The sequence below is a fragment of the Triticum dicoccoides genome, chromosome 1B (assembly GCF_002162155.2).
Source record: "Triticum dicoccoides isolate Atlit2015 ecotype Zavitan chromosome 1B, WEW_v2.0, whole genome shotgun sequence".
Classification (NCBI taxonomy): domain Eukaryota; kingdom Viridiplantae; phylum Streptophyta; class Magnoliopsida; order Poales; family Poaceae; genus Triticum; species Triticum dicoccoides.
In genome coordinates this window covers 698,370,286-698,395,917 of record NC_041381.1, presented here as the reverse complement: position 1 = coordinate 698,395,917, position 25,632 = coordinate 698,370,286, and the positions used below count along the sequence as shown (strand labels likewise).

Below are 25,632 nucleotides of genomic sequence, written 5' to 3'. Positions count from 1 at the left end.
GACGGCCCACCGCCATCCTCTCGCCCTCTCGTCACTGTGGAGCTCGAGCAGAGGAGGTCGGCGTGCGGCGACCGGAGATGGCGAGGGAGATAGGTCACCGGCGACGCGTGGGCACCGCGTGGCGGAGCGGGAGGAGACGCCACCGGACGACCACTCAGGTAGGACGATGTATTGCCACTGTCATATTACCAGAGTAGAGTAGCAACAGGACCGGTAGAGTAGTTTGCTGACAGACAGACAAACTAGCGAGTAGCAACAGACAACAAGTGTTAGGCATGCTCAACAAGCGTGTGCACTGTCCAGTACCTATCACATACAAGTTCTACAATCATCTATCTCTCTGGTCAAGCATACAAAACTATTATAGTGGTTGTTACAACGAAGCCGTGCATTTGGGAGGTGGTCGACGCAGGAAACAGAACTATGCGAACTAAGCACAAAATACAAAGCACTAGGTTCACAGCTCCAAGAACTCGTAGAACAGCACAGTAGTACGGGCGATGACCTGCAGCCTCAGAGTTCCATGCATGCTGCACATCTTGCAACGTACTACAAAACTAGCACAGTGGTTGTTACAACTTACAACGAAGCCGTGCACTTGGGCATTGAACGAAGCAGGACACCAAACTATGCAAACTAAGCACAACGTACAAAGGACCAGGCTGAGAGCTTCAAGACCCTGTAGAACAGAACACTAGCTAGTACAATGATTTACCTGCAGCCTCAGAGTTCCATGCATGCCGCAGACATTGTAAAACTCTGGTCCTTCTTCAACTCTGTGAATTTAACATCATCCATAACAAAACAATGAAGGCTGAGAGTACATGTGTGCAATACTCTGCAAAATGGATAATGGCAATTCATTGATTAGCCTGGATATTCCAGTTCAAGGGAATGATAAGAATGTATTGTACATAAGGATTTTTTTAGATCACGTACAAATGGTTCCAAGTGTACATTTTTGTTTTGTTCAGATCTCGTAAAAATGGTTCCAAGTGTAACGCACTGGCTGATGCTACAGACAGATCCCTAAGTGGGTTGCCGTGTCTATCTATAGTCTTTATGCTGGCGATGGGCCGCTGGCAGATTATCGCTAGTCAGTACTCAGTACTCTAAAAACCAAAGCATTCATTTCCTGCCTACCGCTAGTCACGGATATCTAAGCATTTAGGCTCGGAAGAACCCTCTAAGAAATGCAGGACATAATATATTAGTGACCTTAAATTTCTTATATTTGTTTACAAATGGAGTATATTCTAACATCAGTACAAGAAGAAAAGGTAAGCATTGCAAAATTTGCTGAGGATGACAGAGAACCATTGCAAAATCAGCAGGACAAATATACCTTGTTTTCTGAGATAGCTTCATCTTGTTCTCCTCTAATTCAAACCATTGCTTTAGTCCAGGGCACATAAGAAGAGTTAGTTCTTGGAGGTTAGTGAGTTGCTGCATTCCCTCAGGCAAAGACTTGATACGAATACATCGAGTGATCTTAAGCTTCCTGAGGGAGGTGGGCAGGAGACATACCATTTCTTGGTTGTGAGTTAGCTTCATCTTTCCCTCCTCTGGTTCAGCAACCACGTGCTCTAATGCAATGCACCACTCAAGGGTTATTTCCTGGAGGCTGGTGAGCTGTTGTATGCTTGCCGGCAAAGACCTCAAGCCATCATTCATGTTTATGCAAAGTACCTTGAGAGAGTTTAATTTGCCCAGCCAATGTGACACTGATATGCTTTTGCAGAAGCCCAGTTTTAGTGATTCAAGCTTTGTGAGTTGCCTCATGTTATCGTGCAATTCCTTTACACCATTGCTATTCTGTATATTCAGAATCTTTAGAGATGGGAGCTCACCCAACCATTTCGGCAGTTCTTCCATGTGTTCGTCTTTTAAGCATAGTTCCTCCAAAGAGGATAGTAGTTGGATGGTATCTCGTGAGCCGATTAGATTGCCACAATTGGCAATAGACAAATAAGGGAGTCCAGGAAAGTGTTGAGGCCACCTCCATTGGTGAGGCCCCTTGCAGTCTCGAACTGACATCATAGTAGTTACTGGAGAAGAGGAGGAAGCACTGGTGTGTGACACAATGCACTCATCCCATGATGATAACACATTATCACTGCAACTTATCTCCCATATTTTAGCTTTAGGCAGGGGCCCTTTCATCCTTAGCATGGGACAACCATGTATTTGCACTTTTATTAACACGTTCTTCTCACCGGTGGAGTATGAAGCGCCCCACTCTTCCAGATTTGCCATATCTCTGAGAACCAGTGAGTCTAGGTTTGGTAGTTGACCCACTACCCAGCCTGGAAAGCAGACACTGTTATAACCACTTATCTCCAACTTCCTCAATGTCCTTGGTGGCACTAGTTTTTCCAGCAACATTTTGTCATCCACAAATCTCTCAACACCTCGAGTCCACTCCAGTTTCAAGTCCACAAGGCTTTGCTTTTCCATTAATTTTATACTATGTGCCTCTCCTGCGGACTTCACATTTTCAAGTTCAGTTATCTCCAGCTCAAAAGAGTCTGTGGACTTTAGCGAGACAAGATTGCTGCTGGATCCATCATTACCAGCACGCACCACAAAGTGTGGTAACGTTATTGCACTGCCACCGAGTTGAGGTATTGCCGAAAGATGGTCACAACCGTTTAAATAAAGAAACTTCAGGCTACCAACTGTACATATACTTTCAGGTATTTTCTTCAAATTCATGCATCCCGAGAGGTCCAATGTGTGCAGTTTTGTCAGGCTACAAATACTCTCAGGTATTCTTTCCATATGATAATTTCCAGACAAGTCCAAATGCTTTAGATCTGAAAGATCAATTCTGCATATCTGGTTGAGGAGAATGTCCAAGGATTCGGTAGACAGACAATTGACTACATCTTTGATGGGATCATCCCAGTAATTTACTGGTATGTTTCTTAGTCCAGATAGATTCAAATACCGAAGCCTTGTCAGATCATCTGGCAGCGAACTGATGTGAGTTTTTTTTAAATTCAAATATTGCAGACTGGTAAGACCCACCAAAGCTTCATGTACACAATCAACCATCCCACAGTCTGATAAATCAAGATGGACCAAACATTTTAGGCTCCCAAAAACTCTTGGCAATTTTTTCAAATTTTGCCAACCTGATAACTCTAAGTACTTGAGTTGAGTGAGTCTGCCCAATGATTCAGGGAGTTCTTTCACTTCACAATGCCACGAAGATAAGTTCAAATACTCGAGTTTGGTGAGGGCGCCCAAAAATTCTGCCTCTTCACAGCGTCGAAGATATGAGTTGTGTGTTAAGTTCAAATATTGCAGTTTGGATAGGCCACCCAGAGCATCTCGTATGTCTCCGATATTTGGGCATCTAGATAAGTTCAAATACTCTAGTTGTGTGAGGCTCTTCAAGAACACTGATATTCCTTCAACAGACTTGCAATTGGATAAATCCAAATGCACCAATTGTTGTAGCCTCCTCAATGATTCTGGCAGTTTTGTAATTCCAGAACAACTTGACAAATCAAGATACAATAGACCCTCAATTTCTCCAATTGACTCTGGTAGTGCTAAGATTGTACGAGATCCATGAAGGTTCAGATAAACTAATTTTGAGAGCTTGGTGATACTGTCTGGAATCTCTGCATCTTGGACTCTTGGAGCGCTAAGATATCTCAATTGCTTCAGGTCACCAATACAGTATGCCATCTTATGTATGGTGCACTCACTTAAGTCCAAGACACGCAAAGATTTGGCAGATGAAAATGCGTCATCATGAAGTTTATATTTTTCACAACCCATAAAACGCAACGCCCTTATCTTGGATAAGTCCGAGCTCAATGGCTTGCTACAATCATCTAGCAATGCATAGTGGTAGCGGCTTCTTTCAGCAATATTGAATTTGCCAACAAAAATAATTTCATCCTCCATGACAGATGTTGCTAAATCATGCACGAGGTCATGCATTGTCAACAATATAACATCTTCATCATATAACTCAAAAGTCTGCAACAAAATTATTAAGCACTGTCAGTGTTTTGGATTTTTTATATTAAAACAATTTATGACTTCATTCCTTAAATCTAAAATATTTTATGCGTCAACTCCTTTATTAAATACAAAATTTTATTTCACCCCCTACTATTTCCCAAGTTTAGATTCGGTCCTATGTAGGGAGGTGGTAGGCGGCCTCGGCCTCCATGCGAGGTAGCCGCAACAGGCAGCCTGCATGATCAGATCCCGCGGCAACAACCATAATTTTTCAGTCTCTCACTAGTACGGAACAACCTATCACATAAGATACATCACCAGCAATTTTGACAAAACCCAGTGGTGATAGCTGCCATGGTCCATTAAAGACGGGATATCACTGGTTTCAGAAGATATGCTTATAATTATACGTACGAACTTATTCTTAGTTGTACAGAAACGTGTATTTGTCTATTTGACCATTTTATGTGAAAGGAATTGCATCAATGCTTTTATAATGTGAGCTCGCTAGCAGGAATATTATTATTATTGTTATTACTTTTGGCTGATGTAAGATGGCTAGGGATTGGCCGTCTGATCCATGTGTTCATTGGCGGGTTACTCTGTCCACGTGTGTTAGCTCGAGCTATGTCTGTCCCGCGAGTACTGGTGGCTGGCAGAACCGCTAGTAGAATGTACTATTCCCTTCGTTCCATAATGTAAGACATTTTTTGACACTATTAGTAGTGTCAAAAAAGTCTTACATTATGGGATGGAGGGAGTATCTCCGTAACTTAATATAAGTCATTTTTGGCACCATAACAATGTCAAAAATCTTATACTAAGTTGCGGAGGGAGTATGTCTGAAACAGTTCTGTATTTTGTAATGAGAAAAATAGCACGCTATACAAAATAGTGTCGCCCTTTGGAATACGCTATTAGCGTGCTATAACGTGCTATTAGCGATACATTGTGCGCTGATCTATATAGCAGGGCAATTCTCTACACGCTATAGCATGCTATTAGCGGCGCTATAACGCGCTATTTTTTACCGTGGTATTTTGTGATGGTACTGTCTGGTTTGCATGTATACCAGGGGTGATTCTCCATGATGGTTTCCAAGACCGCATCATATGGGTGTTTTATTCCTGAATATCTATAACCACTACAGTGAACCTAAATATATTGTTGTACATTTCATGGTTAATGTTGTAAAAAGACTGATTCTAAAAGAATATCGGAAAAAGAAAAGGGAAATTAACTTCTCGCACCAAGTAATCATGCTAGTCACAGTAAGCCGAAGCATGTGTAAGTAAGAGACTATGTTTATGCAAATGCATATGCCACATCTGGATGCGAACTAAAGACCTCGGGGTGGGCATTTTTATAACAGGACATTACGATTTTCCCGATGGCCTTAGTACTCCCTCGGATCCATATTACTTGTCGCTGCTTTAGTTCAACTTATACTAGATCCAAGGGAGTACTTACTAATGTGTCCTTTTTTTAACCAGCATGCTACAGTAAACCAATAATTGAGTATTGTAGGGATGTCTTGGGTTGCATTTGTGTGTATCAATCATTGAGATATTGTCAAGAAGTTATTTGGAAAAGCTGCACTGTAAGCAATAAATATGTGATGTACTCCAAATCATTCTCAGCAATTTTAGAATTATTATAGTTTCAATATTTTTCAGCTTGTGTGCTTTACAACTATACTTAAGTTACCTTACACCAGTTCCAAAAGAACAATGAAAACAAATCGTAAAAGGTATGAATAAACTCACCGATGATGACTTGCAATGGTCAAGAAAAGAAAGGCCCAAAAGCTGACTAATGTATCTCTCGCCAAGTTCCCAGGAAGAGAAACCAAGAGAAACCCACTGATGAACAAGATCATCTTTAAGTATCTTGTGACCTTTTGGAAATATTGCACAATAGGCAAAGCATAGCTTCAGATACGGATGCAAAACACTATAGCTCAACTTCAGAGATGCAAGCACTTGTGTAGAAGATGTATCTTCCAAAGAAGGTGCAGTCCAGATATTACTATCTCTCACTGATTCCCATTGACCAGATTTCATAGATTGCAGCGTGTGCCCAAGTGATTTAGCTGCTAAAGCCACACCTGCACACTTCATTGCAAGGACCTTCCCTATTTCCTCCAATTGTTCTTTGTCACCTCTTGATTCAAATGCACTCTTTTGCTTTATAATAGACCAACACATATCATCAGTCAATGGTGCTAATTTGTATGGTTGGATGGTAGACACTTTCTTCGCAACACCTTCACTTCGTGTGGTTTCTATAACAACCACCTTACTGCTCTTCCCAACTTTTAACATATCTTTCAGTTCTTCCAACTGAGATATGCTGTCTTCCCACAGGTCATCTAAAACAATCAGAATCTTCTTGTTGGCAAGCAGCTTTTTAAGGGAATTATGGATCAACTGCTTTTCAGTGTACCCACTCTCTTGATCTTTCTCTGATAGTTGTGATATTATAGAGTTCCCAATTTTGATCAAATTAAATGGACAAGACACATAAACCCACACTTGAGAGTATTCATTGAATTGGGAACTATTGTAAACCATTTTTGCCAAGGTTGTCTTGCCAAGGCCTCCAATGCCATATATAGGAAGGATTGTGATATCCTTTGTCATGCTCTCAGATAAAGAAGCCAATATTATATCTCTCTCCTCAGTCCTCCCAATGATTTGTGTCTCCAGGGTTGATGATGTTTCCCGTATATCAGTCACCTTTGGCTCATTGGCATTAGTGCAGTCTGTTAACTTGAATTCCTTGTGTTGATCTGTTATGACCTTTAGGTCGTCCCTCATGTTCTTCATCCTATTGGCCATTGTAATGTTGGGGCCAATTGTGAGACAAGGGATCATGAACGCCAAATATTTTTTGAAGGAGAACTGCAAGACAGTTGCTTTGTTAGTAAAATAGAAAATCACCAGCACCCAGCAGCTTATTATAGTAGGATATTACAAATGCATTCAGCCAACAGAAAATTTTGTTAAAACATTAAGAGGCACATCCTCTTATTTCTAAGAACCTCCGACTGTAACTGCCAAGGTTAAGACCAATGCCACCTTTAATGATGTGCTGAGAACTTGAGCTAAAAAAATGGTATGGAGATGTTTCAGATGCCCGGCCCGAAGGCTGAGGCCTGTCAAAACCATGTCTAGTTCATCCAAGGATCTGGTGCCCAAATTATTATTGTCGAGACTGGATAACAGACTTCCAAGTGTTGTAAAGATGTGGACTTGTTTATTAGCTGTGTGTATCCTAGCTATTAAGAAGCAGAGTGTGTGCTCATTGTGTTTGTGTTCGCTTGATATTTCATTTTGAGTGGATAAAATCCGTCATTTGTCGAAAAAAGTGTTGGTGAGGATGTGGACAATCATAGATCCAAGATCAAGCCAAACAATCTACTAGCAGATTCAATAGCTCACTATGTTTAACTAATTCTTTCCAAATTGTTTTCGAATACCTATATGGCAGCTCATTTTGTAGCCAAGCAAGCTACCGCTCAGCACCCCGTTGTGCATCTGGATGCAGCAGACGTAAAGCACTTGTTTCTCAAAAAGAGAAGAGTAGCATACTAACAAATTAGAGAACCGCGTCAATTGACTGCACAGATGCGTACGTTGCGCGCAGACGGCCAGGTGATGGCTTGTGTGTCTGCTTCGAACTCATCAATCATGTCAGAGACCTCATACAAGAAGTCCTTGAGCCGCTTCAGCCAAAGACCCGTCAGTTCGTCGGTGATGGACCGCCTCTCCGCGACCTTGAGCACTGCCTTGACAGACTCCAGTGCCATCTTCATCTTCTTGAGGTCCTTGTCCAAATTCATCTGTAGCGCGATCTGACCTCCAATCAGAGAACCAACCTGGTCACCCACCACCTTGAGGATGGCAGCCGCAAGCATGCCGCCGAGCGCCGCCATGGCCGCCGCTGCTCGTGCTCGGTCGCGCTCTCAAGGTGCGGGTGTCGAAGGTCGGGGGAGGAAGAATGGTGGGGTAAATGCTACTGAGGTGCGCAATGGTGACTTATTGTTGGAGTTTGGGGCCAGGCCATTGCATCAACAAGGTCGTCAGCTCTATCCCAAGTCGTTGTATGTCTTCATTTTGGAAGAGGGAATATCTGTAGTGAACAGCTGTACGCATCATGTGGTAGCTTGGCCGGCCCTCCTGCTAACCTGCTCCGATCTATATTACTTTTTTTTTTGTTTGGCTTATTCTAATGATAGTATTATTGGCTGGGTTGCGTCATTTCAATTATTGGTTGTGTTTTGTCTCCAAAATTACTTAACAAAGTGGGGTGGTTTTGCTGATGTGCCGCCCAAGTGTTAGTTTTCTCAGAATGTTCAACAAAAAAAGTGTTAGTTTTTTTAACCGCGTTTGGTGGCGGAGTCGACTGTATGACTAGTTTTTGTATCCATCGATACGGCACAGCTGCTGAACCCGTCCAGAAGACACCTACGATGGAGATAGTTTAAGTTTTCTTAATGCCGCTTGGTTCAATAATGGAACCGCCGGCCAAGAGAGGAGGAGAGCGATCGAGCCCAACCAAAACGCGCACACCCACCCATTAGGTTGGAACATCAGAGGTGGCCTTGCCTGCCACAGATTCGTTTCGAAATGGCAAAGTGGAGTCTACCTGTTTCAAAAAATTTAAGGCCTCCTTTGGTTTGCACTATGATTTTTGTAGAAATTGTATAGGATAGGATTTTCAAAGGAAACTTTTTTTGAAGACCTTTGGTTTATAGGAATTGATTTCTATTTCTATGTACTCCCTCCGTTCCTAAATATTTGTCTTTATATAGATTTGAACATATGACTACATACGGAGCAAAATGAGTGAATCTACACTCTAAAATATGTCTATATACATTCGTATATGATAGAAATCAGCCTTTCACATTTCAGACGAAAAAAACATTAGCCTAGACTTAATAGAATAATTCCTATCTTATGCTTTAAATGACATCTCTTTCCTCGTAGGAATTGAGATGCATGTCTTCTTACTTTCTATAATTTTCTTATTCCTAGCTACGACATTCCTATCCAATGAACTAAAGGAGGCCTAAGTTCAACTTCAGTCCTGTTTAATTAACGATTGCTTGCAGATAACGCTACTGTTATATTATCCAGCTAGCTGTGTGTCGACATGCTGGTGTGGCGGCTTTCGTCTTCACGACGAGGCTATGTACAGTTTCAGCCAGCTACGAGATCGGGGTGACGCGATTTCCAGTGAAAATCGTGCCGACTCTAGCCATGGTGGACAATGGTGGCGTCTATAACGTCGTTCCCTTCCCGAGGCATCGTTGTTGTAGGTTGCGGCACCACACTCGGGGTGCTCTGGTGGAAACCCTAGATCTAGGACTCCCGGATCGGACGTGGACGACATCTTCGGTGTTGTTTTCCCTCCTCGGGTCAGCGTTTTGGGGCATGAGAGCTGGCTGGAGAAGACGAGTGGAGGAGCGGTGTTCAATCTACCGCAAGACCGATGACGGGTATCGGCAGCGTGGTGCAGCGGAGTTTCGACGACGGGCGTGTGTGTGGATGGACGCGTGCAGGAGTGTGACACTGTTTGCTGTTGTGGTGGCGTCGATAGCAGCCTGGCAAGGTGAATTCATTAATCCTTCCTGAAGGTGGGACGACGGAAGATGGCGATGGCACATCCAAAGCGTGCGCAGACGGTGCATGCTTCGGATCGGCTAGACCCGATGGTGCTCTCGTCCTAATGCGGGGCAAGTGTGAGGCAGTTGGATTAGATTGTGCACGTTCATGTGGACCGGGCACATTATTAAGAGTGTAGGTGTTGTGACTTTGGTCGCCACATAGAAGGCTGCGGGTCCATGAATAATAGTAAACATGATTGTGTGCATCGAGGTCAGGGTAATCCTTCTTTTTGAAAAAAATATTATCCGTGCTGTCTGTAAGAATTCAAAAAGACGTAGGACAAGTTGCACTAACAATGCCTACTAGCTTAATTTGTGGAATTTGGCACAAAAGAAATTTCTTATGTGTTTTGTAGCTGTGCACCTAGGTGACAATAAAGACGAAGGCAAGGAGGCACACCGAGAAGAAGGAACGCTTGCTCCGGAGGCTACCCAGGGTGCAGATGGACCTGTCGGACGACGCGTCGGACATCAGCGACGGATCCACATCCAGCTCCGACGATGACCCCAGAGCGGCCGACACCCACATCGCCGACCAGACGGGGAAGGGGCTGTTGAGGAAATGATGATTTTCTCTATCAGTCCCGCATGATTTAGTGATTTTTCTTCTGTTTAAGTACTGTCTGGTAGATGAAAAATGTTTATTCGTATCAGTGAATTATGCACGGTTTTAGTATGTTTATTGCTCGGGCGTTGATCTACGCAGATAAATTACGTACGTTGCATGTGTTACATGGTTATGAGGGGCAGAATTTAAGATACACGGCTTCAGACGCACCAAAATAAGGAATGCCTAATCAGTGTCTGTTTTTTTTTCGAGGGAATAATCAGTGTCTGTTTAAGGGGCTGGAATTTGTGACTGCATCGTAGATGCTCTAAGCGGGGTAGGTGTTGCCGTGTTGGTACGCCCAAGGGTTTCAGCGATAACGTGTTTGGTGTCGCACCTATATATTAGTATTAGGGAGGAAAATGTTGAACATCACAAAGATTAATTTATTTTCCAAAATGGGGTAGTTTTGACTGATGTGCCGTCTGTGTTAATTTTTATATAGGTCCAACATGCTTGGGTGATGGAAGGACAGTGTAACCCTTTGCGAAGTCTTCGCCTTATTTGTTTGGCACATTAAACTGCTAGGCTCAATCATTTGCGTGAGAGCATCTACACCCGCGTGCCTGAAATCCGTTTCATACATTCGGGTGGGCCACATGGTCACTGTCTGGGCACAAAATTTTGACCCAGACAGATACCTCAAACGCCCTTCAAATACGCAGGCTGACCAACATCCCTCATATTCAGCCCAAATATGAGGTGGATATAATGCCCGTCACATCAGATTCGACCCACGTCGGCTCATCCGACCCCACATATATTCCTCTCATTCGATCCCTGGATAAAACCCTATCCACTTCACTCCACTCTCCTTCACTCCCCTCCATCATCAGAGCTCCTCTCTGGCGCCGTCCAACTGTCTTCGGCATGGCGGGCAGCGGATCCGAGTCCATCAACTCCAGATTTGTCGACCCTGAGCTCATCCCACGCGGCCTCGAGGAGGATATGGCCATCCGACTTGTGCTCCACCGCGCCCGGGAGGAGGCCAGTGCACCACAACGCTCGGACTCCTTCCGTCAGGAATCCATTGTGTCTGCCTACCGTGCCCGCCGTGCGTGGCAGCTGGCGGTATGCGGCGGCAGCGCTCAACGCCGTGGACGTTGGCGAGGAAGAGTCGCATTCTCCGGCGCTCCATACGGTGCACCAGTCTGGGCGCTGCAACGGCATCATGGTGGATGTCGCCGGGTCGTCCCAGGATGGATCCATCATCGATCAGGCATCTGCTGGCGCCCAACGGGTTCGGGCTTCGACGAGGAAGAGTTGGGCATGGGAGACGGGGGCGCCTTGAGTCTCGTGCGCCGTCTCGTGTTTCATGCCCTACTCTACCTTGCCGACGATCGGGCCAACACTCTGATGGGCGCAGCCGGCCGCCGGACATGGCCACGGCAGAGTGGGACGAGCGGGAAGCAGAACCAGACGAAGCTCCGCTCAAAGATCGCTGCATTGCATGTAATAATATGGATTTTAGGTTTCTAATTTAAGGTATCCTTATGTGGTATGCATTTTTTAAGGCGTGACAGGTTACTGTCCGTGGACGTATCCGCGGGCGTTTGAGGGGTCGAATTTGCCAAGTCCGGCTGTAGATGCTCTGACATCTTCATAGTTATAGCCTAGGCTTAGGTTCGACTTTCAATTACTCTCTCCATCACATAATGTAAGACTTTTTTGACACCATTTGTGTGTTAAAAAAAGTCTTATACTATGGGGCGAAGGGTGTAGTTGATTCATTCAGTAATCAGACCGCTGGTGGTAGGTCTTGGCCAATCGTTTGAATAATCAATACGCTAGGGAGAGCGATTCTAACCTAAACGCGCACCTACATGTTTGCCTTGGTCGATGATGGAGATTTTAGGGATCATACTGTTGTCCATCATATTGTTGTCCATCATATTGTCAATGTCGAATACTGTTGTCCATCACTGCCATCGTGAGTTCGCCGATCAAGGTTGTTATACATGATCATACTGTTGTCCATCATATTGTCAATGTCGAATATGACGAATAGGTCGAGCATCCAGTCTCTGATTGAAATTGAGATTTTGTTTTCTTATTACATTTTATATGGAGAAACGAGTTCAATAGATATGCAATAATGGAACAATGCTTACTAGGCCTTGCAGTGTTAACTACTACTGTCATATAGTAGTAGAGTACATCGGAGGTGGCCTTAAGAGCATCTACAGACATCGAGTTGTTTACCCAAAACCTCATACTTGGAGCTAGGGTAACAACTTGACCAGATTTGCGCTAGGTCACAAAAAAACATTAAAATTGTGCCTAACATGTAACATTGATCATTGATGTTGGGATTTGGTTCACGAAAACAGTTGAACTGACAGGTAGGGTCTGCATGTCAGGCAGATATGGCGAAGAACAAAAAGTTAGACCGACTGGTGTGGCAAATGAGACACGGGCCCTACCTGTCAATGACTAGAAAGTCATCTTCTTCGCACCATTTTTTCTATGGAGCATTTCATCGAGCACCTTGTGTGCGTTCATCCTCTAGCTATGGAAGAAGGCCCAGTACGCCAGGGCCACGCCAGAGCAACGACCAGGGGAATGGCAGGACGTACACCTCCATCCCGTCCGCATGCTCACGCAGCTCTTTCAATCCTCCTACCAAGTACCAAGGTGGTGACCACCTTGCCGAAGCTGGCATACGCGGTGGCACGGGCAAGGTGTTGCTCGAGCCAAGCTGTGGCAGCGTGGGGAAGGGACGAGTGGCTCACCTTGAGCACATATGCGTGCTCGGACTCGCTGATGCTATGCATGAGCATGCCTACGTGAAGAAGAAGGCGAGGGGATGCTTGTCATCTATGGAGGCCACCCGTTGCGCCGCCCAACGCAGTCGCCCTTGTCTCGAAGGGGCTCCTGCACTCCGGGAGCCATGGCAGCCAAACTAGGAAACAAGCAAACTATACATTGAAAACAGAATCTGTCAAAAATAGAACAGTCTGAAGTAATCTGTACTCCAACCATACTTCTGTAACTCCAAGAATTCTGAAAAATTAGGACAACATATATAATTTGTATATCTATTGCGTGTAAAAATTTCAGATCAAACGCACGTTCCAGTGAATTTTCAAAATTGTTGTACTGAGCTAATTTTTTTTTGTTTTTGCACAGAATCAAGTCAACTATCATCCACACTATCCCAAAAGCTTTACTTGGCACTCTATTGAAACAAAAGTTATAAAACATGATTACTAAAGTAGCCTAATAAAGTGAACACACCAAAACATTAGGTAAAAGTGTTGGGCTGTCTCCCAACAAGCGCTTTTCTTTAATGCATTTTAAGCTAGGCATGATGATTTTAATGATGTCCGCATAAAAGATAAGGATTGAAACATAGCAAGAGCATCATTAATCATATGGATAGCACATTTAAGCCTAACCCACTTCCTATGCATAGAGATTTTGTGAGCAAATAATTCATGTGAACAAGAATCAACTAGCATAGGAAGGCAAAACAAGCAAAACTTCAAGATTTTCAACACGTAGAGAGGAAACTTGATATTATTGCAATTCCTACAAGCATAAGTTCCTCCCTCATAATAATTTTTCCTTCCTCATAATAATTTTTAGTAGCATCATTAATGAATTCAACAATATAGCCGTCACATAAAGCATTCTTTTCATGATACATATGCATAGAAATTTTGTTACTGCCCACATAAGCAAATTTATTATCATTAGTTCTGGGAGCAAACTTTAAAAAATAACTATCATGTGATTTAAAATTAAAATCATGATGACAAGTTTCATGGTTACCATTATTCTTTATAGCATACATGTCATCACCATAATTATCATAGATTGAAACTTTGTTGTCATAGTCAATTGGAACCTCTTACAAAATAGTGGATTCATCATTAAATAAAGTCATGACTTCTCCGAATCCACTTTCATCAATATAATCATCATAAATAGGAGGCATGCCATCATCATAATAAATTTTCTCCTCAAAACTTGGGGCAATAAAAATATCATCTTCATCAAACATAGCATTCCCAAGCTTATGGCTTTGCATAACATTAGCATCATATATATTCAAAGAATTCATACTAACAACATTGCAATCATGCTCATCATTCAAGGAATTTATGCCAAACATTTTATAGGATTCTTCTTCTATCAATTGAGCATTTTCCTTTCCATCATTTTCACGAAAGACATTATAAAGATGAATAATATGATGCCACCTCAATTCCATTTTCTTTTGTAGTTTTATTTTTTAAACCAAACTAGTGATTAAACAAGAAAGTAAAAGATTCAATTACAAGATCTAAAGATATACCTTCATGCACTCACCTCCCCGGCAACGGCACCAGAAAAGAGCTTGATGTCTACTATGCAACTTTATTCTTGTAGACACGTGTTGGTCTCCAAGCGTTGAATTTTGTAGGACAGTAGCAATTTTCCCTCAAGTGGATGACCTAAGGTTTTATCAATCCGTGGGAGGCATAGGATGAAGATGATCTCTCTCAAACAACCCTGCAACCAAATAATAAGAAGTCTCTTGTGCCCCCAACACACCAAATACAATGGTAAATTGTATAGGTGCACTAGTCCGACGAAGAGATGGTGATACAAGTGTGGTAATGATAGTAGCAATTAATAAAACGGAGCACAAACGGTATTTCAATGCTTGAAAATGAGGCCTAGGGTCTGTACTTTTGCTAGTGCAATCTCTCAACAATGCATCAAACAATTTCAGATTCATAATACTCGATGCAACACAAAGAACCTCAAAGAGTGCCCCAAGATTTCTACCGAAGAAACAAAGAAGAGAACGTGCATCAACCCCTATGCATAGATTACCTAAATGTCACCTCGGGAATCCGCTAGTTGAGTGCCAAAACACATATCAAGTGAATCAATATGATACCCCATTGTCACCACGGGTATTCATAGCAAGATATACATCAAGTGTTCTCAAATCCATAAAAGTATTCAATCCGATAAAACGAAATCTCAAAGGGAAAACTCAATTCATCACAACAAGATAGAGAGGGGAAAACACCATATGATCCAACTATATTGAGAAAGCCCGTGATACATCAAGAGCATGACATCTCAAGAACACGAGAGAGAGAGAGAGAGCGAGAGCGAGAGAGAGAGAGAGAGAGAGAGAGAGAGAGAGATTAAACACATAGCTACTGGTACAAACCCTCAGCCCCGAGGGTGGACTACTCCCTCCTCATCATGGTGGCCGCCGGGATGATGAAGAAGGCCACCAGTGATGATCTCCCCCTCCGACAGGGTGCCGGAACGGGGTCTAGATTGGTTTTTATGGATACAGAGGCTTGCGGCGGCGGAACTTCCAATCTAGGGTTACCCCGAGTTTTTTTTGGAATATTTGACAATTTATAGGGCGAAGAGACGGTGTGAGAGGCCACCGAGGTGGGCACAACCCACCAGGGCGCGCCTGGGCCCCCAGCCGTGCCCAGGTGGGTTGTGGCCCCCTCGGGGCACCCCTCCAGTACTTCTCTGGCCCATCCTAGGTGTTCTGGTCCAAAAAAATTCTCCAAAAAATTTCGCTCGTTTGGACTCCGTTTGATATTGAGTTCCTGCGATGTAAAAAACAAGCAAAACAGCAACTGGCACTGGGCACTATGTCAATAGGTTAGTCCTAAAAAATGATATAAAATTGCTATAAAATGATTGTAAAACATTCAAGAATGATAATATAAGAGCATGAATACTTCATAAATTATAGATACGGTGGAGACGTATCAACCTCCACCTCCAAAGGAAATGGTAGATCGGATGGAAGCGAAGCGCACTCTGGATGCCCTGAAGCGACCACCACCGCCTCTGCCGGATTCCAACTATGTCTGTTATATTAAAAAGACATATGAAGAGGCGTGGCGGTCCAGAAGTACTTCCAGCGATGCAAGATTAGCACAACAAAGAAGTGGGAAAACAATTTCCCAGCTCGGCGAACAGGCGAAGCAATCGTGCCCCCCGCTCAAGGTGTCTAGCGATATCGTCGCTAATCATCTGAGGCTAGTGCCCGGTACCAATCTTGGTGATTACCAGAGCTATGATGTAGAGTTTGAAACGTTAGAGGTAGCAGAGATCTTAAGATACGAGTACGGGAAGCCTCTCATCAAACCTGATCATCCTCCTCTAACAACGATGATGCGAAGATTGCATGAATGGTACATGGATACCTGCAGGAAGTCTAGGAATGATAGTATGATGGTGAGAATTAAAGATGAGCACGGCCTCATTGGATTTGAGTTGCTGCCTATTGAATTTGTGGAGTTATTTCAGTTATTCAATCAAGACGCCCTCGACAAACAACTCATGACTTGCTACTGTCTGTAAGTACTATTTCTGTAATTAAGTCTCTATAGCTTAGCTTTTTCATTGCATGTATATATAATTATCCTCACTATATTATGCAGATTGAAGATCATAGAATGCAAAAAAGGACAAATCTTTGATATTGGGTTCATTAACCCAAATACCGTAAATGAATGGTTGGTTCAAAAGATACGTCATTTGCATAAATTAATTTTAGGGATTGTAAGAGATGTAATATTGTATATATGTATTAGCATCGGATAGATATACACAAAAACTTGTTGTTCGACCAATCTTGGAGAAAGAGAGGTCACTTCTCTCTGTATATGTTCATGACGATCTTGTGTAATTAATGGTTCCTTCATTTGCTTACTAGCTAGCGTGTCGAGTTCTCTCTATACGTATAGTAGCTAGCGTCGACCAAGCCCGGATAAAGAGAGGTCACTTCTCTCTATTAGCTAGCTACCACAATATGAAAACCCTAAATTAATCCTCCAAAACCCCTAACCCCCCACCCCCCCTTCAAAAAAACAAAAACCCCAGTGCGTGTGAGCTACTGACGTGTGGCTGCCTTTTGGTCCCGGTTGGTGTTACCAACCGGGACTAAAGGTCCTCTTGCCTGGGCGCGCCGCAGCGGCCACATGGAGCCCCTTCTGTCCCGGTTCGTAAGCAAACCGGTAATAAAAGTTTTGGGCTTTAGTCCCGTTTGATTTGTCCCAGTTCCAGAACCGGGACTAAAGGCCCTCTGGAACCGGGACTAGTACCCTGTTTTCTACTAGTGTTACCTTGCATTATTTCTATTGAGAGTGGGCTTATGATGTTTGTTAACCTCATGATTAAGGGGGGTGTTGGAATTAATCTCTAGTTGTAACAAACTGATAGGGTAAAGGGGAGCCGACAACTCCCTCATAAGTGCCATGATCGCGGGCACCGAACCAACTACTTGGTTATGGTTCAGTTCCTAAGTGCGGGAATAATATAAAGGGGGGTTTGAGGTTGTTAGAAAGAGCTAACAACATAGCTTACACTCCTAATCCTAACTTCGGATCCTAAGGTGGCGCTGAAGGCATCCGAACACCGTCTGCCATCTCCGGCCACCACGAGGGTAGTGTCGATGGCGTCATGTACTGTGCACATCCATCTTCCTGACACTGCTTCTTTCCCGCCATGCTCCGCGCCCCTGGAGGGTCATGGCAGATTTATGGAGCCCCTGATGGCCATCTCTATGTTCTTGTGTACGTTTTTCAGAATTTTTTGAAACTTTAAATTACGATTTAAGCGCATGAATAGGAAGACGGGTGCCATGGAGCCTGATCTCCACCAAAACTTTTCCCAAGCTTCATTATTTTGTTTGAATGTTTTACCAGAGCTCTAACAAAATAAATGCCAACTTCATTTTCAAATATATACCTTAAAAGCATTAGTATTACCCAGCGAGACAATAAATACAGTCAAAATTAGTGTAATCACTAATTTTGTTTAAAAACATATATGTAAAAGATTGCCTTTTAGTTCTAGAGATACAGAAAAGTATGTCTTACGTAGTTCGTCTTTGTCTATTTTAGTTTCGTGTGATAATGGATCTGTAAAGCGTTAGGATTTGGGAAACTGCTCGACACCCAATACGGTGTGGCTATCTCATATATATAATGGTACGCGAAGTGTACAAGTACAATATATAGGATACACACAAAAGCTACGTATAAACATTATCTAACACCCTCCCTCAATCTTAATTGTGCCGTGAGGTACAAAACAAGTTAAGATTGCGCCTACAACATTCAAACTAAGATTGTGGAAGTGGCTTCGTGAAGATGTCAGCAAGTTGATCTTTGAAAGAGATGAACTTCATATGAAGAAGCTTATGTGCAACACGTTCCCTCACAAAGTGATAGTCAACTTCGATGTGCTTGGTACGAGCATGAAAAACGAGATTAGGTGAAAGATATGTCGCACCCATATTATCACATCAAAGAAGCGGTGGCTGCTCTAGAGAGACTCCCAACTCTCTCAACAGAGATTGTACCCAAATGAGCTCAGTTGTGGCATTGGCAACCGCCTTTTACTCAACTTCAGTGCTACTCCGAGATACTGTGGACTGCTTGCACGCACTCTAGGCGATCAAGTTGCGACCAAAGAAGACAACATAGCCCCCCGTTGATCGCCGGTCATCCAGGCTCCCAGCTCAATCTGCATCAGAGAACGCCGAGAGAGCACTCAAGGAGTTAGACCGAATATGCAAGCCATAGGAGATAGTATGAGAGAGATAACGCAGTATACGCTTCACAGCTGACCAGTGTGAAGTCCGAGGAGCATGAAGATACTGGCACACACGGTTTACCGCATAGGAGATGTTCGGCCATGTGATAGTCAAGTACTGCAAGAGCCCCCAACAATACTGCGGTACTCTGTAGCATCATCTGAAGGAAGCAAGGCATCATCCAAGGCCGATAACCGATCAGTCGCAGTCATAGGGGTGGTAGCATGCTTGCATTGCAACATACCAGCACGTCACAACAAGTCCAAGGAATACTTATGCTGAGTGAGAGTCAGGCCAGCAGGGGACCGTGAAACCTCCATACCAAGAAAATAATGGAGAGCATCCAGATCCTTGATAGCAAAATGACCAATCAGAGCAGACAACATACGATCAGCGGCAGTCACTAAGGAGCTAATAAGAATAATGTCATCAACATAAACCAGCAGGTACATAGTAACCTCAGGATGATGGAACATGAACAGAGACGTGTCAGAAGTGGACGGAGCAAATCCAAGACATCGAAGAACCGAGCCAAGTCTGGCATGCCATGCACAAGGAGCCTTCTTAAGTCCATAAAGCACCTTAACAAGACGACACCAATGATGAGGATGAGCAGGATCAACAAAACCCAGAGGTTGCCGCATGTAAACCTCTTCCTCCAAGACCCCATGGAGAAAAGCATTCTGAACATCAAGCTAACGCAGAGACCACCCTTTGTCAACAACCAATGACAAAAGCAGACGAATGTTGGTAGGTTTGACAACTGGACCGAAAGTATACTCATAATCAAGACCATGCCGTTGTTTAAACCCTTTGGCCACCAACCGCGCCTTGTATCGCTCAATAGAACCATCATCATGTTTCTTTAACTTAAACACCCACTTGGAGTCAATGATGTTGACATCAGACACAGGAGGAACCAAGCACCAAGTACCGTTCCTCTGGAGTGCCTGAAACTCCTGCTCCATGGCACTTCGCCAATGAGGAATCCGAAGAGCCTCATGAAAATGCCGAGGCTCAGTAGTGGGGTCAGCATCTTCCTGTGCAACACAACGCTTCAATCCACGCAATAGTACCGTTAATGCCCTCCTTCGGCCGAACAACACCACTCTGACTGCGCGTACGAGGACGCAGAATAGCGGTAGTCGGCGGAGGTGGCGGCAGAGACGGGGTCGATGAAGATGGCGATGACAACGCAGATCGCTCCACAGGCGCAGAACCAGTCACGCCAGGCGACCGGCCAGGCGAGGAAGGCATGGATGCCGGCTCGGCCAATACAGGAAGGGATGTCGGCTCGGCCCCTGCGGCAGAGGCTGGCTTGGGCAAAGCTGGCTCGGCCAGGTCGACCGGCTCGGCCGGCTCGGCCAGGTCGACCGGCTCGGCGAACGCGTAGCCATCCCCATGCTGGACCGAGGTGGCAGGGCCCGGCTCGCCCAGCCCCGTCGGCAAGCCAGGTGATGGAGGGGCGTCACGAGAGGGCTCAACGGACGTCCGAGGGGACGCGGAAGGCTGCTCACCGCCAGTACCAGCACCATGGTTATGTAGCAACGAGGGGGTATATGCAGCATCAACAAATTGACCAGGCAAAGGTAAAACATATTTCTCAGGTGCAGTGGGAGTGGTGGAGGTGACCGGAAGTGCGGAAAAAGGAAAAACATTCTCATCAAACACCACATCACGTGAGATGTAGGCATGGTTAGAGTGAACATGAAGACACTTGTACCCTTTATGAAGAGAACTATAACCAAGAAACACGCACTGTTTAGACCGAAACTCCAACTTGCGTTGGCTATATGGGCGAAGATATGGCCAACACGCACACCCAAAGACCTTGAGAAACGTATAAGCAGGAACTTCATTCAGCAAGAGCTCAAGTAGTGTTTTCATCTGACGGGATCGTGTAGGGAGTCTGTTAATGAGAAGCATGCGGTGGAAAACGCATCACCGAAAAACAGGAAAGGAACGGAGGCATGGGCAAGCAAAGCAAGACCAGTCTCAACTATATGACGATGCTTACGCTCAGCTACACCATTTTGCTGATGTGTATGAGGACAAGACACACGATGTGTAATTCCAAGCTTATTAGAGAATGTATTGAGGTTGTGATACTCACCCCCCCCCCCCCAATCGGATTGCACATGAATGATTTTATGACTGGGCAGACGCTCAACATGCGCTTGGAATTGCAAGAAAATATTAAACACATCAGACTTACGTTTAAGTAGATGAAGCCAAGTGAACCGACTATAAGCATCAATGAAACTGACATAGTAATTATGACCACTAATGGAGGTTTAGGCATGGCCCCATACATCCGAAAACACAAGTTCAAGCGGTTTATTGACTACACAACTAGACACAGAAAAAGGAAAGCTGGTGACTCTTGGCTTGCTGACAAGCATCACAAGCTGCATCAACATGTTTATTGGACACGACTAGAAGCTCGTGACGATGAAGTACATGGCGAATGATGGGAGTGGCAGGATGACCAAGGCACGCATGCCAATGTGATGGAGACACACGAACACTGCTAAAAGCACTAGGAACTGGTGGCATATCAAGTGCATAGAGACCATTATGGCGCAGTCGACCTCTAAGGAGTACGTCCCTCGTGTCCCAGTCATTAATAAAAAATGAAAAGGATGAAATTCACCAAGAACATTATTATCACCAGTATGTTTAGAAACTGAAAGCAAACTACGTGAAACAGAGGGAACACGAAGGACATTAAAAAGACATAATTGTGTGGATCGACATGTAAGAAGTGATGCCTGACCAATATGTGAGATGTTCATACCTTCCTCATTAGCGGTGCGAACCTGATCGTGTCCACGGTACGGCTCCTGTGTAGAGAGTTTGCCCATCTCACTCGTCGGGTGATTGTAAGCTCCCGTATCCATGTACCAAGATGCATCATGACTCGCCAGGGTAGCCTGCTTCTCATTACCCTTGTCATTGTTCCTGATCCCCAAGAAATCCTGCTTGAAGCAACGATGACAACGGGAGGCAAGGTGACCATCAAGTCCACATAGCTAGCAGGGGACCTAGAGCACCACATGAAGGGTAGCAGGCACGAAGTGGATCTCCCGTGGAGGTAGTGGTGTTCCGCGAACTAGGCGCGCTCAGCAGAGGTTTCCCGCATGTTGGTGGCTTGTAGGGCTTGCCCTTCCCACGAGTTGTGGCGTTGGCGGAAGGGAAACTCGGCCTAGAGGGGCAAGCCTAGATGTGTTGTTCCATAGCGAGGAGACGCGCGTATAACTCACGCGGCTCGATGGGAGTGTCACGGCCATTGATATTATCACCAAATTATCATAGTCGTCACTCATTCCGTTGAGCACATAAGAGGTGAACTCCTCTGGACCAAGCACCTTGCCAATGAAGGCAAGTGTGTCAGCCATACCCGTCACTTTGTTGAAGTAGTCGGTGACGATGAGATCATGGAGCTTCACCTCCCCAAGCGCAGTGCGGATGGCGTGAGCCCGCGCCTGAGACGGCGTAGCAAAACTGGTAGCAAGCGCCATCCACGTGTCCCGAGACATAGCGGCGAAGATGACCAGTGATGAGACCCCCTCCGTAAGAGAGGACTGGATGACACAGAGAATGGCCTGATCCTAAGCCACCCACGCATGATGCCCTGGATGATACTGCAGAGGGCATGGCAGAGTACCATCAACAAAGCCCTTCAAGTAGCGACTATGAAGAAGCGGCAGCACCTGTGCACACCACGACATGTAGTTATGCATTGTGAGCTTCACCGGGATGAGGTGTGCGAAGTAGAACGGTGCAACAGCGGCGACATGATCTGGCAAAGGCGGCGCGTAGTAGCCCTGATGGGGACCACCACCAGGGGTCGGCGAGATGTGAACGAGTTCCGTCGAAGGAGCCGCAGCCGGCGGAGTTACGTGGATTGCGTGCCTCAGCAGCAGCGGAGGGGGTCGATGGCGAACCGGTGTTGTGGAAGAGCCGCGGTAGCAGCCGACGCCGGTGCTCCGCCGGCGATCGTTGGAGCATTCTCGCTGCCGCCTGTATTGGAAGCACCGCCGCCATGATCAATCAATGATGGTACGTACCCCTTCCTTGGCTTGTATCGATGGGAGATTACCCTTTTTGTTTCGAAGAACTCTAACGCGTTACAAGCACATGCTTAGCAAAACGTGGATCCGGACTGAGACGGCCCATGTCATCGCGTGCAAAGAATTAAAAGGCTATATCTCGCATATAGTGAGTTTTTCTTCAGTCTCACTCAAGTGTCTACAGTAATCGGGTGGGCTGGCCCATTCGCGCACGGTTAAAAGAAATAAGAGAAGGAAAAGGGGACCGCCCAAGGGGTTGAACCCTGGTCTCCAAAGGCGCCCAGCGCTGCATCCGATTGGTGTTAAGTAGTAGGAAAGCTACCTACTGGACACGAAACGAGCCCGTTCTTCCACTCGGTTTCCGAGGTTTTTTTTTCCAACTTTTTCTTTTGTTTTTTCATGGGTTTTTCTCTGGGTTTTTTCCTATCTACACAGGTTCTTTTATTTCCATTTTTTGTTGTTTTTCTAAGGTTTTATTTATTTCTTTCTCGGTTTTCATTAAGTTTTCCTTAATTTCATCCTTTTTTTCTTCATTTTTCTTCGGGTTTGTTTATTTCTTTCTCGTTTATCACTGGTTTTCAGTTTTATCTTGGGTTTCTTCTTTCAATACACATTTTTGGTATATATCTAATACCATTTTCCAAACATGTTTAACATTTTTCAAATGCTTTATTAGCATTTCCAAATATCAAATTTATATTTTCTGAATACATGGTAAATACTTTTTATATACATTTTTAACATTTTTCAAATGCTTGACTATCATTTTTCCAATACAAGTTTCATATTTTTAATACATGATCAACATTTTTTATACACATTTAACATTTTTCAAATGCAAGTTTAACATATTTTAATACATGGTAAAAAAAATTCATATACACAATTAACTTTTTTAAAAATACAAGTTTGTTTTTCTTAATACATGGTCCAGATTTAACTTTTTTGAAATACAAGTTCAATTTTTTGAATATATGGTTAACCTTTTTTGTACACATATTTAAAAAAATTCAAATACAATTTTAATATTATTTTATTACATGGTTACTATTTGTCAATAAAATTTATTATTTTGCAAATACACGTTTAATATTATTTTATTATATGGTCGATAATTTATTGTCAAAAGTTTGGTTAACATTTTTCTTAAATACAAGATCAACTTTTTCCAAAATATTGTAGATTTTGTATATATTTTTCATATAAATGGTCAACATTTTTTCTAGATAAATTTAACATTTTTTAAATGCATGATTAACATTTTTCAAAACATTATGTAAAGAATATATTTGTAATATATATAGTTGGAATATTTTTAAGTGTAGACAAAAGTAAAAAAAGATAAAAAGTGAAAAAGTAGAACAAAATGAGGCGGTGGCCCCCCACATCCTGGGCCGACACATATGCTTGGGCCACTGCGAGTCGCTTCAGTTAGTCGCAAGCTTCTCGCACGTGACGCGACATATAGCCGCGCCCATTCCTAAGAATTAAAGGGAAATAACATTTATTCTTCGCTGGAAGTTTTGAGGTCACCGAGCCACCATGCAAACAGTCCACCAGTTCCTCTAGCCTTTGTCGCGGTTCCTGGGACATCCTATAGGGCACCTTATGCGCCCACTCACCTTCTAGCGCCTGTGTAACGAACGTTGTGGGCGGCCCAACAGCACGTGAACGCAACCGACATTCACTACATGAGATCGCACCGATTACAAGCACACTTTGACCGTTCACTCTGACTTATGGCCATTGACCAACGACCTTTGACCATTGCCCGAGGACATGGAGCGTTGACTTCAAATAAAAATGGAAAAAATGGTAATACAAAAATGTTCACGAAATTGAAAAAAGGTTTATGAATTTGAAAAAAAAAGATCATGAAATCAAACAAAAGTTCATAGTCATTTTTTAAAAAAAAAGTTCACAAATTTTGAATAACTTCATAGATTTTGAAAAAATGAAAATTTTGGAAAAACTCACCAACTTTCCAAAAAAATCCTAGATATGAAAAAAGTTAATGAAACTTCAAAAAAATTCTTCGATTTTGAAAAAAAGTTCAACAATTTTGAAAAAAAAATCACAACTTCAAAAAATTTAAATTATTTGGGAATAAATTCAAGGATCTGAAAAGAATTGATCAATTATGAAAAAATATCATGGACTTGAAAAAAAGTTCATCAAATTTGAAAAGAAAATCATCAGATTTCAAAGAGAAATTTGATCAATTATGAAAAAGTTCATCGATTTGAAAACAAGAACACAAATCAGGAAATAGTTCATGGATTTCGAAAAAAACTTCAAATATAAGAAAATCAATAAATCATTTTTATAAAAAATCACGAATTTGATTTTTTAATGGATTTTTGTAAAATGTTCACATATTTGAAGAAAACATTCATGCATTTAGGAAAGATAAAAGAAAGAAAATTAAAAATATAAATATAAAAAAGAAAAAACCAAACAAAACCGTTACAAGAAAAAAAGAACGAAACCGTTCGAAAAAGAAAAAAAAGAAAGAAGGAAAAAGGTGTAAGTAAGCACGCTAGGTGAGGTGGTTGGGTTGGTTAGAGTTGCCTACATAGAACCATGAGTCGCCTGTTTAAATCACGCCCACGCTCGCAGTTTTTTGCATGTTAAAACAGGGAATAAAAGAAGGTGGAGCTTGGCGGGGAAGGTTTTTCCGTCGGCTAGGGCGGAAGCGGGCGTGACAGCAGTCCGAACGCCT

General features: G+C 43.4%; 1 protein-coding gene across 1 annotated transcript in view; it reads right to left on the bottom strand.

Annotated features, from left to right (window-relative positions):
* Window positions 1–305: 305 nt before the first annotated feature.
* Window positions 306–25,632, bottom strand: part of LOC119349808 (putative disease resistance protein RGA1) — a 61,492-nt gene continuing 36,165 nt past the window's right edge. Inside the window, exons 3-4 of the mRNA XM_037617897.1 lie at window positions 1,346–3,996; window positions 306–838 (exon numbers count right to left, since the gene is read on the bottom strand). Coding sequence (XP_037473794.1) covers window positions 724–838; window positions 1,346–3,996 — 2,766 coding nt within the window. The 3' untranslated portion in view covers window positions 306–723. The remainder of the gene's footprint in view (window positions 839–1,345; window positions 3,997–25,632) is intronic.